Source organism: Panthera onca, chromosome B1 (genome assembly GCF_046562875.1).
Source record: "Panthera onca isolate mPanOnc1 chromosome B1, mPanOnc1 haplotype 2, whole genome shotgun sequence".
Classification (NCBI taxonomy): domain Eukaryota; kingdom Metazoa; phylum Chordata; class Mammalia; order Carnivora; family Felidae; genus Panthera; species Panthera onca.
The window spans coordinates 113,681,545-113,694,142 of NC_138342.1; the positions used below are offsets into that span (position 1 = coordinate 113,681,545).

Here is a 12,598-nt window from a genome sequence, read left to right on the forward strand (position 1 = left end):
GAACTATTAGCAGTTCCCTGTGAGGAATAAGAATTTCAGTCAAATGGGGACCTGACTGGAAAGCCAATTAGACTGGGAGCTCAATGCAAAGAGGGCAGAGCTCAGGACCAAGAGGAATGTAACCATGGCCCTTGGACACAGAGGACTCAAAAGGGTTTGTGGGCACCACTGTTGTGTTTCTTACTGTCCTCGGTGCTGTGGGAAGTCTCCTTCTGTCCTGCTGCTGCCACCAAATCTGTTAAAACACAAAATTCAACTAAGTAAAATTGAATATCTAATTGGCTTTATTCAACAATTCATGAATCAGGCAGCATCTCATCTAACAAACAGAAATTAATTCTGAAGAACTATACAAAATGGAAGTCTTTTAAAAGCAGAAAGGAGACAAGACAAGGGAAGTAGTGTATTGTTTCAGGCAAGGTCACTTTTCTTTGGAGAATGGAAGAGGGTCTATCAAGTGGATTACCTCAGTAGTGCTGAGCAGGTAATTCCAGATCAACTGGCTAAAGGCAAAAATCCTTGGAGAGTCTGAAGTTCCACTTAGCTTAGGAATTAAGTCTTGGTTTGATGATGTGGAGTTAATAACTCCATTTTGCGCCTGTAGTCTCTTTTTTAAGAACACTAAATCCAAAGAAAGCAGAAGAAAGGAAATAAGAAAGAATTAAAACAGAAATAAACAAAACACAATACAAAGAAAAAAATTGAGAAATAATTGAGAAAACTAATGAAACCAAATTTGATTCCTTTAAGAAGTAAACAAAATTTTTCTATCAATATGCCCAAGAGAATTGAAAATACATTTTTACAGTAAAGTTTGCACACAAATGTCACAACAATATTATTCACAATAGCCAGGAAGTAGAAACAACACAAATGTTGAATGAATAAACAGAACGTGGAATGTTATTCATCCACAAAAAGGAGTAAGTTACGATGCATGCTGCAACATGGATAGAACTTTGAAATACCGAGCTAAGTGAAAGAAGCCAGGGACAAAATGCCATACATTGTATGACACCATTTATATGTAATATTCAGAACAGGCATATCCTTATCTACATAAATTAGATTATAGTTTCTGGGTGCTGGAAGGAGGAGAGAATAGGGAATGACTGCTAATGGATGCATGGGGATTTTTCGAATGATGAAAATGTTCTGGAATGGGATAATGGCGTTGTTGTACAACTTTGTAAGTACACACAAAAAACTGAAGTGCACACTTGGAAATTGCAAATGTTATGGTACATGAATTATAGCTCAAAAAAAGAAAAAGATATCTATAATAATTTTCACAGCTGCATTATTCACTTATAGTCCATATAGGAGGGAGTAGGAAGGTGTTGGTAATGTACTGTTTCTTCGCTTGAGTGGTGATCACATAAATCAACTTACTTTTGTATTATTCATCAAGTTATATGCTTAAAATTTCTACATTTTTCTAGATGCACATTATATTTTAATACAGATTTATTTTTTTTAATATATGAAGTTTATTGTCAAATTGGTTTCCATACAACACCCAGTGCTCATCCCAAAAGGTGCCCTCCTCAATACCCATCACCCACCTTCCCCTCCCTCCCACCCCCCATCAACCCTCAGTTTGTTCTCAGTTTTTAAGAGTCTCTTATGCTTTGGCTCTCTCCCACTCTAACCTCTTTTTTTTTTTTTTTTTTTCCCCTCCTCCATGGGTTTCTGTTAAGTTTCTCAGGATCCACATAAGAGTGAAAACATACGGTATCTGTCTTTCTCTGTATGGCTTATTTCACTTAGCATCACACTCTCCAGTTCCATCCACGTTGCTACAAAGGGCCATATTTCGTTCTTTCTCATTGCCACGTAGTACTCCATTGTGTACATAAACCACAATTTAAAATAATTGAAAAGAACTAAGTAAATATCCTTCATCAATATGCAGATCTTTCCCCAAACTTATTCACCCATACTTGCTTAGGTAAATGCTGCTCTATGTGTGTACTTCCTTACACAATACGCAGCAGCATATTTGGTAAGATGAATCGACTTGCTGCTGGATGTGATTTCTCTACCCCATATCTCTTCTTCTTAAGGACTTAAAACGTGCTTTACTTTTTGGCAGGACAGTTCCCATCTACTGTTCCTTCTAGAATAAGATCAGATCTCCCACAAAAGAAATATATCCACTCCAGATCTTAAAACATGAAAAAGCATAGGTAGGGAAGATAATGAGCTTTTGTTTAAAAAATAATCAAATATTTAAAAATAACATTCTAAATGTTTGAAGGTGAGCTTCTCTGACCTTCTCAAAAGACTTGCTTTTTTCTCCCTGAAACACTATGCCATGTGGTCGAATTTCAAAAAAGTTTCTGCTGCCTCTGTAGTATAGCATCCTATTCAGAGCCTTCCTTGACCCTTGTGAGGAAAAAATAAAAAAGAAAAGAAAAATACTTCCATTTTGAAAAGAAGATCTCTTACTTACTTTGATCTTGCAATAAATCCTCATCAGTTTTTTTTTTTCATAAACCAGTTGGAAGATTTCTTTTACCCATTGCAATAGACAGCACACTATCTGATAAAAAGTTAAAGCTTTGAATGAGTCAGGGATTAACTTGATACTCTAAAGAAGTTGAAATAAAACCAGTTTATTTCCAGCATGTCGATTTAGGGAAACAGTAGCATAAGAAAAGGATTAAAAGATGCACAGGGACAAAAGAATGCCAGGTCTCCTCAACCATGGTGAAGATTTACACCTGACTTTAAGAGTAATGGGAGGACAAGACAGGTTCTTAACCAGCATGACATGATCAAATTTGCATGTGAGAGTATCATTTTGGTTCAAATCAAAATAAATATTAGAATAAAATAAGATTACCACATAACGTCCGTGCCAATTGCTTTTAACCAATTGTAATCTATACAATGTAAATGTCATTTGTGTAAGTACTATCTATAAAACATTAGTGAATAGAGTGGTGAATAATACTAGATTATTGTTTCTTTTTTTTTTATTTTTTTTTTTAACATTTATTTACGTTTGAGACAGAGAGAGACAGAGCATGAGCGGGGGAGGATCAGAGGGAGGGAGACACAGAATCCGAAACAGGCTCGAGGCTCTGAGCTGTCAGCACAGAGCCCGACGCGGGCCTCGAACTCACGGGCTGTGAGATCATGACCTGAGCCGAAGTCGTCCGCTTAACCGACTGAGCCACCCAGGCGCCCCACTAGATTATTGTTTCTAACACCTCCCTTGGTATTTTAGTAAAATAGCAATGTGTCAAAATAGTCTAGTTGTGATTCTAATATTTGGCTTGCATTGCAATTGAGGCACTTCTTTGATTACCAAAGATTTGCTGGAATTACTATTATAAAGGCTTACTTTAATTTCAAGGAAATAGGATTGGCAGTATGTCAAACTGTGGTGCATTGGCATGCCACTGGCACACGTACAAAGATACGATGAAATGGAAATCAAAATTGTGATTCACTATAGACTGTCAGATATGGTTTCCCGAGATAAGAAAATCCCAATGGAAATATCAAATTAAATACTCAAACACACGCACACACACACACACACACACCACAATGAATCATGAGCAATATTCACTCTACATAAAAAATATGTATATAATATCCACTATTTCAGTGGCATTGCCTTTGGAACTCAAATGTGCTATTGGTACTTAGCAGAACTTCAAGCGGAGTATATTTTTAATATCTAAGTGATGTAAATATAAATGGCTTAACAAAATCTGATGCAATATCATTGTACAAACTGCCAATATTTCTCAGAAGCTAAGCATTTTCTCTACTATGGCAAAGAATCCCACTAGTAGAATAATTTTTCTTCTCTTGCTTGATGGATTGTTTCATTTAGGGAACTTAAAAATACTTAAGAGCATTCTGTGAACACTAAGACATGACCATGAGACAAAACCAACATATAGCTATAATTATTTCCTCTGAGCAAACCTGGAGAGTAATCTGACCTTAGATTTAAATCTAATTGTAATTATAACTCACAATTTAGTACATCTGTATTTTTTTTCAAATCTAAATGTAATTGTAACTCAGAATTTAGTACAGCTATATTTTTAAAATATAGGTTGCAGGGTTAAAATGACTGAAAATTATACCACATTCATGTATATAGAAATAAATATATTGAAAAGCTGTGGGTAAGTCCAATTTTGTTAATTCCTATAATTTAAGTGTACTAAATGACCTAATAACAAATATTTTAGTAAAGCAAACTAGCACCTATTAATTTATCTTTGTGGTTAAGATGGTTTATATATTGGAGTTATATTTTATAAGCATATGATGTTCTAGATTTTTCCCAAGATTTATTCATGATATTGTCAGTAGGAACTTTCTTAAAAATTCCTTATATAGAATATATAAAGTTGGTGATATGGGAATACCTTAGAGATATTGTGGGTTTGTTGGTTGACCACCGTAATAAAATGAATGTCCCAACAAAGTGAGTCAAATGATTTTTTTGGTTTCTCAGTGCATATAAAAGTTTATAGTCTATTTAGCATGCAATAGCATCAAATGTAAAATACAATGTACATACTGTAATTTAAAAATACTTTATTGTTAAAAAAATGCTAACCACCACCTGAGCTTTTAGCAAGTGATAAACAATGATCACAGATCACCATAACAAACATAAGAATAATGAAAAAGTTTGAAATATCGCAATTATCAAAATATCACACAGCGATATGAAGTGAGCAGCTCCTGTTGGAAAAGTGGTGCCAATAAACTTGCTCAATAAACAGTTGTCACAAACCTTGAACTTGAAAGAAACACAGTATCTGCGAAGCACAATAAAATGAGGTATGCTTGTATACACAGTACATTAAGTCTTTTCCCTCTGGTGGTATGATTCTAAAACATTAGCATGCATGAAAACATATGTGGCTTAGACTACCTTATATTAAAAATCAAGAAACCAATACCTATTAAATGTAGATTTGTTTTGAAAAACTCTTGACCATTTATAATCTGTTGACAATCATTTTTGGTGAAAACCCATGTGGGTGGCTAAATTGAATCTGATTTTTTCAGTTAATATCTTCAGCAGATGCTTAATTTAGACCTAATAGAGTAGGATATGTAAAAACCTAAGTCCCATTACCAAACAAAAAATAATTTAATCTTATACACAATAGATTGCATAATCTGTTCCTTAGGATTGTACAATTTGAGGTAGGTAGAAAAAAAAAATCACCTTTTTGACACACATTGAAATTACTAGTAAGGACAAAATGGAATTTTAAGAACCGTTTGTAATCAAACAATTAAAAGAAAAAAGAAAAAAACAAATAAGTACTGAAATTCAAAATTAAATATAAATAATAAAAAATATTGAGGATTTAGTCGATACATACTCCTACATCCATTTCTACTCTTGGATCTTCCTGTCCTAACTGTAACTGTATTCTGGACAGAACTTGGAAAGTTGATTACTTCCTCAATTCTAGTGGCAGATCTTGTTTAATCTTTACATCAGTAATGGACAATGAGAACTGAGGAGGAAAGTTGTTAAAAGGTTTCCAGGAAAGACACCACCTTCTGAATGTTGTGTCTCAGTAGGACAGGAATTCCTGCAGCCATCTTGACACTTCCTGATGGTAGAGCTGAGATAGAATGGGGGAAAAGCCAAGAGACTCCAAAGTGGTAACAGAAGTCTTAGTATACCATGCCTGAAGATACTTTAACTCTGAATATTTTGTTAGGTAAGATTTCCTTTTCTAGTGTGAGTTGGAATTTTCTGTCAGCTCAAGATACCATGAGGATATTTAATTTGTTCTACTCTTTAAAATGAAGATTTTTTTTTTAAAGTTTTTTTATGTACTGTTTTATCTACCAAAAAAGTTATACTATAGGAGGTATATTTTCTAAATACAAGTAATCTAATTAGAAATCCTCAATAGAGGATTTTTAGCTGAATTTTATTTTAGCAATTAAATGCAGAAGTGTTTTAAATATAGTCCATTATTCCTCATGAAAACTTGGTCTATATTAGTGGTTCTTCTCAATCATGGTCCCATAATTATAAAAACTGTATAAGAAGTATTAATTCATGTGGAGTTGGTCTTTTGAAACATGAAGTATGAGTATCTTCATTAAAAATGGAAGTTGTTTTCAGTTTACTCCTAAGAGAAACATATCTTTAGAAAATTAGAAATACTTAAAACTTAAATAAAACATCATTTAGATATGTCTTTACCATGAGAGATTAAACCTCATTTGACCTTTTCTCAATGGATTTATAAAAACTATTATGAACGTGAACTTACCAACTCTAAACCACTTTAAAGTTTATTTTTACTAACTATAGATTTTCATTTAAAAATTTAAAAATATTTAAAAACTTAAAAATTTTATTTATTTTAATGTTTATTTATTCTTGAGAGAGAGAGAGACAGAGACAGAGAGAGATACAGAGAGACAGAGAGAGAGGCAGAGCATGAGCAGGGGAGGGGCACAGAGAGAGGAAGACACAGAAAACTGAAGCAGGCTCCAGGCTCCCAGCTATCAGCTCAGAGCCTGATGTGGGGCTCGAACCCACGAACCGTGAAGACCATGACCTGCCCTGAAGTTGGACGCTTAACCAGCTGAGCCACCCAGGTGCCCCAAAATAATTTTAAATGTTTAAATAAATGTTAGAAGGCACATTTATTGAATTGGCTGTGCATGCAAGCAGGCATCCATGCAACAAAGTTGGCAATGTGTGTGTGGAGAGGGAGGCAAGAATAGAGTTGCTCAAGGCACCTATAGAAATTAGCTCTTACTGGAATGCTTATCAGAAAAGTAAAGATTCTTATTTCTCAAGACACTTGGGCATAATAATTAAATTGTCTTCAAAGAATGAACTTACACTGCCAACTAGGATTACTCGATACTATCACACACGCACACAATTGAGAAAGCAAACATTTAAATAAATTAATCAGGAAAATCCACGGGATTATGTATTTTTGTGAGCTTAGTCATTTCTCACAGTAAATATTAAGAATAAGCAAATTCTCCTAAAATGGTAGAATATAGTGTCACGAAGTTACAGCTACTATTCATCCAGACATCTGATCTTATGTCCTATTAATTCCTTGTGCACATAGCAGAGAACTCCGTTCCCTGATATTATCTCAACAATCCATTTACAAGCATGATGAAATATTGTTCAAATATTTGAACACTTCGATAGACTGGATTATCCAGAAAGAGATGTCAAGGCTTGACACGCCCACTACACTTCCCAGCCCTGTTGCCTAGTCTCCTTCTCAGTAATGCTGTGCTTTTGAAGTAAATACTTCACACGGTGATTCACAGGCCCAGTGAATTACAGTAGGTATGAGTGTCACAGAGATTCTTACAGAAGGTAGGTATTTACCAAACATATTAATAAAGGTTGAAAAGGAAGACAATTTTAAAGGATTTACTATAGGCTGTTGATAAAATACTCCACAGACAAAAGTTGTGCTTAGAAATCGTTGAGAATATAAAACTCTGAAAGTAACAGAAGATAATACCAATTAATTATGTGTGTGTGTGTGTGTGTGTGTGTGTGTGTGTCTGCATGTATATTTGAATGGTTCAAAGTGTTTTGAATCATGACATCAAAGCCATCTTTTTAGTAAAAGACTAAAAAATCTGAGTTAAAAATTTAACTTTGGAATGACCCTCAAAACTACAAACAAAGTGGAAATATCGGGGGAAAACAGTCTAACATTTTGTCCTTAATATGTAAAGCAATGTCATAAATCCACACAAATGAAAAACAACCCAAAAGAAAAACAAACTAAAATCATGAAACATTAGTTCACAAATATGAAAACGCATATGGCCAACAGATAGAAGAAATGCTGTTTAACTTTTGTATAATAAAAAAAAAAGTAACCATGAAATATTCTGCTTTATGCATCATGTTGAATTAGATAACAACTTAAACATAATCCCTTGTTCTTGGGAGAATATGGAAATGGACAATCCTCCACACTGATAATGGAAATGGCACAAATTTTCAGGAGAACATCTGGGCAATACTCAACAAAGTTATTTTAAAAATTGCTCACCTTTTAAACATTAATTCCAATGAACTACAGATTTTTGTAAGAAAATAATTGGATATATCACCATATGTAAATTTGCAAGGATGTTGATCTCCAAGCTGTCTATGACAGAAAAAAAAGGGGGGGGGGGGCATAGGAAACAATCTAACAATCTTGATACATGTGTTTCAAGAGGAAATTCATTATATTATGGTACAAACATTGAAGGAACAAAACTCATTAAAATTATAATGCAGAGAATTATTTGTGGATATGCAAGTTGACTATGGCATACTGTAAAATAAAGAAAATAATTTATAAAAGTTATAATATTCTTTTTTTGTAAAAGTATCTATGTGTATTGTATAAAATTTGGGAAGATAATGCAACAAATTTTAACAGAAGATTTGTCTGCATAATGGTATCATATGTTGCTGTAAATTTTTTTGTTTTCCATAATTTTTTTATTAAAAGAGACTTTTAATTTAGAAAATGTGCCAGAATAAACATATAGTTATATGAAAATAAACAGAAACAGATTTTCTCATTCTCTCATAGCTAAAGTATTGCCAAAGAAAATATTTTAATATATCTTTTGTATTGATAATATAAGAAATGGAAGATTTGAATATATGGTTACAGGAAACCACTAAGCAGATAAAAAAATAAAATAAAATAAAACAGCAACAACAAGAACAACAAACCTATTCTCCAGAGACCTTTGGTAAAACAGAATTTTAAAAGTAATTATTCAAATGTAAATAAATAACTCCTGTCTCGGTTTCCAAGGTGGATTTCAAATAGCACATGATAAAAATCAATATAATAAAACCCTTTTTAAAAAAGTATAAAACAAAGTTGAATAATATAGATCAAAGGTAGGAGAGAAAGAGAGATCTGGAAATGGGACCAAAATAAAAATTTTACTAGAAAATAGGCAAATTGATGAAATCTCAATTTGTTAGAAAATCAGTGAGCTTCTGATAAATCAAGGCTAATACTGAATGTTAATTCAGTAGCACTCACGGTCTAATAAAAAGAGACATGAGTTAATAGAAACAAAGAAACATACTTTCTGAACCCTGAGATAATATCATTACATCGGCCAATATAAAATATAGATTGAGAAACATTTGTTAAGAAGAATTTCTATGTTCTCTATATAGGACTTTGATTAATATTGGTGCCTGGCAAAAAGTTAAGGCATAATCCTAAACTGTACAAACAGGAAGAGAATTAAGATAAAGCTTACTTTTTGTCACCTTAATTGATACAAGTATATAACATAAGGAATGTTGAAGTTAAAGTTTTACCACTCAAGTCCCCAATTTTGATAATCAACAAGTCCCTGAATTATAGCCTACCAATGGAAAGAACAGCAAAATATCCTATCAATCAGATTTGTAGGCAACATTAAAAAACTCCATCATTAATTTCAGCCATCAGAAAAACAATCATATCTGTATATAAATTGAAAAGATACTTCCTAGTATGTTAAACATTAATTCAGAATGAAATTACATACTGAATTTACACTAGCAATTCTTAAACCTTTGGTTTCTTTTAAAAAGTTGAAATGAGAAATTAGAAAATTTCTGTTTGTAAAAATAAATCACTTTGTGATTCTTAGGTATAAGAACTATTTTTAGGATATTTTCACAGAAGAAATTAAAGCTAGCAATATTATTAAAATAAGAAAGAAAATATGATATGAACTCAAATAATTACCTCACTGCAGATGGTTCAAAATGTAATAAAAATATATCTAATTATTCTTATTGCTATGAATACTAAATCAAAATCAGAATAATATACAATATTGTAATTAGAAGATGTGCCCCTGTGAAATGAATCAAGCTTCCGAGATTCATTTATTTTTCCACCAAAGAAAAAATAGCTTCATATACAAAACCTTTTACCACAAAGTTTACTAAATTAAGGGACCATCAGCTGGGATTTGAAATGTTTCTGAGGCTAATTCAGGCAGAGATCACTGTCATTCCCAAGGCTGCTGCAAACACGGGCTGCCGTGTTAAGTGTTTCTCTCCTAGGGCTTCTGGGCCAGGGCAATGTAGAGTGGCTTGGAGCCCAAGATACGGCCATTCATCTCAGCCATTGCTTTAGTGGCCTCCTCAGGAGAGGAGAAGCAGATCAAGCCAAACCCTTTGCTTCGCCCTTCTTCCCGCATTATCTTGACTCTGCTAATTGATCCAAATGAAGAAAATTCCCTCCACAGTTTCTCATCATCAATGGTGTCATCGAGATTCTTAATATAGAGCTTCATGCCTTGGCACCTCCGAAATCTTTCCTGTTTCAGCTGCTCAAACACTTGCTTTAACTCGGCCTGTCGCTCGGATTTCTTTTGCGCCCGGCCTACAAAAAGCAGCTGTCCGTTTATATCCTTTCCATTCATTTCTTCAACGGCCTTTTTGGCAGCCTCATGGCTATCAAAACTCACAAAGCCAAAGCCTTTGGATTTCCCACTGGAATCTGTCATCACCTTCACACTCAGGGTTTTACCATATTTACTGAAAACTTCCTTCAGTCTCTCATCATCCATGTCATCTCCAAAGTTTTTGATGTAAACATTGGTGAATTCATTGGCCTTGTTGCGGAGCTCGGCTTCCCGATCTTTACGGTTTTTGAATCTGCCGACAAACAGCCTGCAGTCCTTAAGCAGAGCCCCATTCATCTCCTCGATGGCCCTGTCGGCTGCGATCTGGTTCTGAAAGTGCACAAAGGCATAGCCCCTAGATCCTTGGTCATCACTCATCACCTTGGAGGAAAGGATCTTCCCAAAGGCTGAAAAATGTTCGTAGAGGGTTTTGTTATCAATGGATCTGTCCAGATTCTTGATGAACACGTTTCCGATGCCCGACTTCCTTAAGTAGGCATCGCGCTGAGACCACATGAGGCGGATGGGTTTGCCCTTTATCGTGTCAAAGTTCATCGTGTCCAGGGCCCTCTGGGCATCAGCCAGCTTCAGGAAGTTCACGTAGGCATAGCCCAGAGAGCGGCGGGTGACCAGGTCCCTGCAGATGCGGATGGACAGCACAGGCCCCACGGTGCTGAACTTTTTGAACAGCAAGTCCTCGGTGACATCTGCGTGGAGGTCACCCACGTACAGCGACGCCTGGCGGTACTTCGCTGCCACATTCATCTCCTTGCTCCTCCCCACCGCGAGCCTGTCCCTAGGAGCTCTCAGTGCGATTCCTGCAGGAGGGGTCACCAGGACACGGTTTGGGCCTGGCTCGGGCGTGGTGGCCCCAGGATCACCGCTTAGACGCTGTGAGATGGTGTTCAGGTACAGTTCCACCAGGTTAAGAGCAACAGCCTCATCAAAAAGCACTCCCACCCCCCACCCCGGCCCAGCCCAGCCCCGCAACCAATTCGGCTCTATTTGGAAGATGGCAACAGAATTCTGAGCTCTCCAAGAAAGGCTGATAGAACCAGACGCTTCTTGCCCACCAATGTGTGAGAGATCTTCAAGGGGGTGGGCTGGCCCCCAATCTGAGCGTTTTCTACAGACACTCGGGTTGCTGGTTTCTGAATAAAAAATAGGCCTCGCTCAGGCTGCTATAAAGTTACAGCCTCCGGGGGAAGAACTCCACAAGTGGCGCTCGAGGCGGCTGCCCGGGGCCGCGGAGCGTGGGCGGAGGGCGCGGGGCCGCGGCGAGACCCGAACCCCCCGAACCGCCCGGGGCGGGGGGGGGGGGGGCGAGTCCTGCAAGCGCCGCCGCCGAGGCGCGGCCGGGGCCAAAGCGGGCTGCGGGCGCCCTGGCAAAAACCCCGGCCGCTCTCGGAAACGCAGACCCGGCGCGGAGCCCGGGGATGGACGGGTGGGGGGGGGGGGAGGGGGAGCGGACAGACCGACGGACGCGGCCCAGCAAGGCTGCGGCCCGAGCAGGGGCTGGGGGCTCACCCGGGCTGCGGCCGGCGGGGGGCGGGCTGGCGGCTGGCGGGAAACCCGGAACTCGCGCGCTGAACTTCCCGCGCACCCGCTGCCAAGTGGGATGTTTTCTTTTTAATATTTTTTGAGAATGTTTGTCTTCCCCCCGCCCCTCTCACACATTTCCCACCTCCCTCGGACAGTTACGCTGAGAAGCAGGAGGCGGTGACTGGGGTGGAGAGAGGCTGACTAGGGGAGTGGCCCTAATAAACCCACCCGCCTGCGGGGCTGTGCACGGGTCTGACTGAAGGAGCTTTTTCCGACTGTGGATCGGGGCTGGTCACTTCCTCGCTGAAAACCCTCCAGTGGCTTCCTTTGACTCTTGGATGAGGCCCAACATCCTCACCTTGTTGTACGAAGTTGAAGTTCTGCAGTATCAGTTCCAGTCTCAACTTGCTGCTCTGTTTCCCTTAATAAAATCCATGACATGACTTTTTTTTCTTTTCTTTTTCTTTTTCTTCCCCAGGGCCACCTTTACAAGAATGTGCTTCTCAACCATCAGTTTAAATGCTCTCTGCAAATAGAAATTTTCCTTAAGTGACTTCTGAAAGTTTGTACTTTGCTCTTAGAAACTTACGCTACATTGCACTTTTCATAGCGTTTGTTTAAT

At 37.4% G+C, this 12,598-nt stretch overlaps 1 protein-coding gene across 1 annotated transcript; it reads right to left on the minus strand.

The window, feature by feature from the left end:
* Positions 1–4,552: 4,552 nt before the first annotated feature.
* Positions 4,553–12,117, minus strand: PABPC4L (poly(A) binding protein cytoplasmic 4 like). The gene is made up of 2 exons (XM_060654179.2): positions 11,962–12,117; positions 4,553–11,252 (listed from the first exon to the last, which is right to left on the minus strand). Exon 2 carries the CDS (start codon positions 11,197–11,199, stop codon positions 10,087–10,089), a length of 1,113 nt encoding a protein of 370 aa, XP_060510162.1. The 5' UTR covers positions 11,200–11,252; positions 11,962–12,117; the 3' UTR covers positions 4,553–10,086.
* Positions 12,118–12,598: the final 481 nt, after the last annotated feature.

Coding starts and splice junctions, on each gene's coding strand:
- PABPC4L (XM_060654179.2), bottom strand. CDS start 11,199: ATGAATGTGGCAGCGAAGTACCGCCAGGCGTCGCTGTACGTGGGTGAC.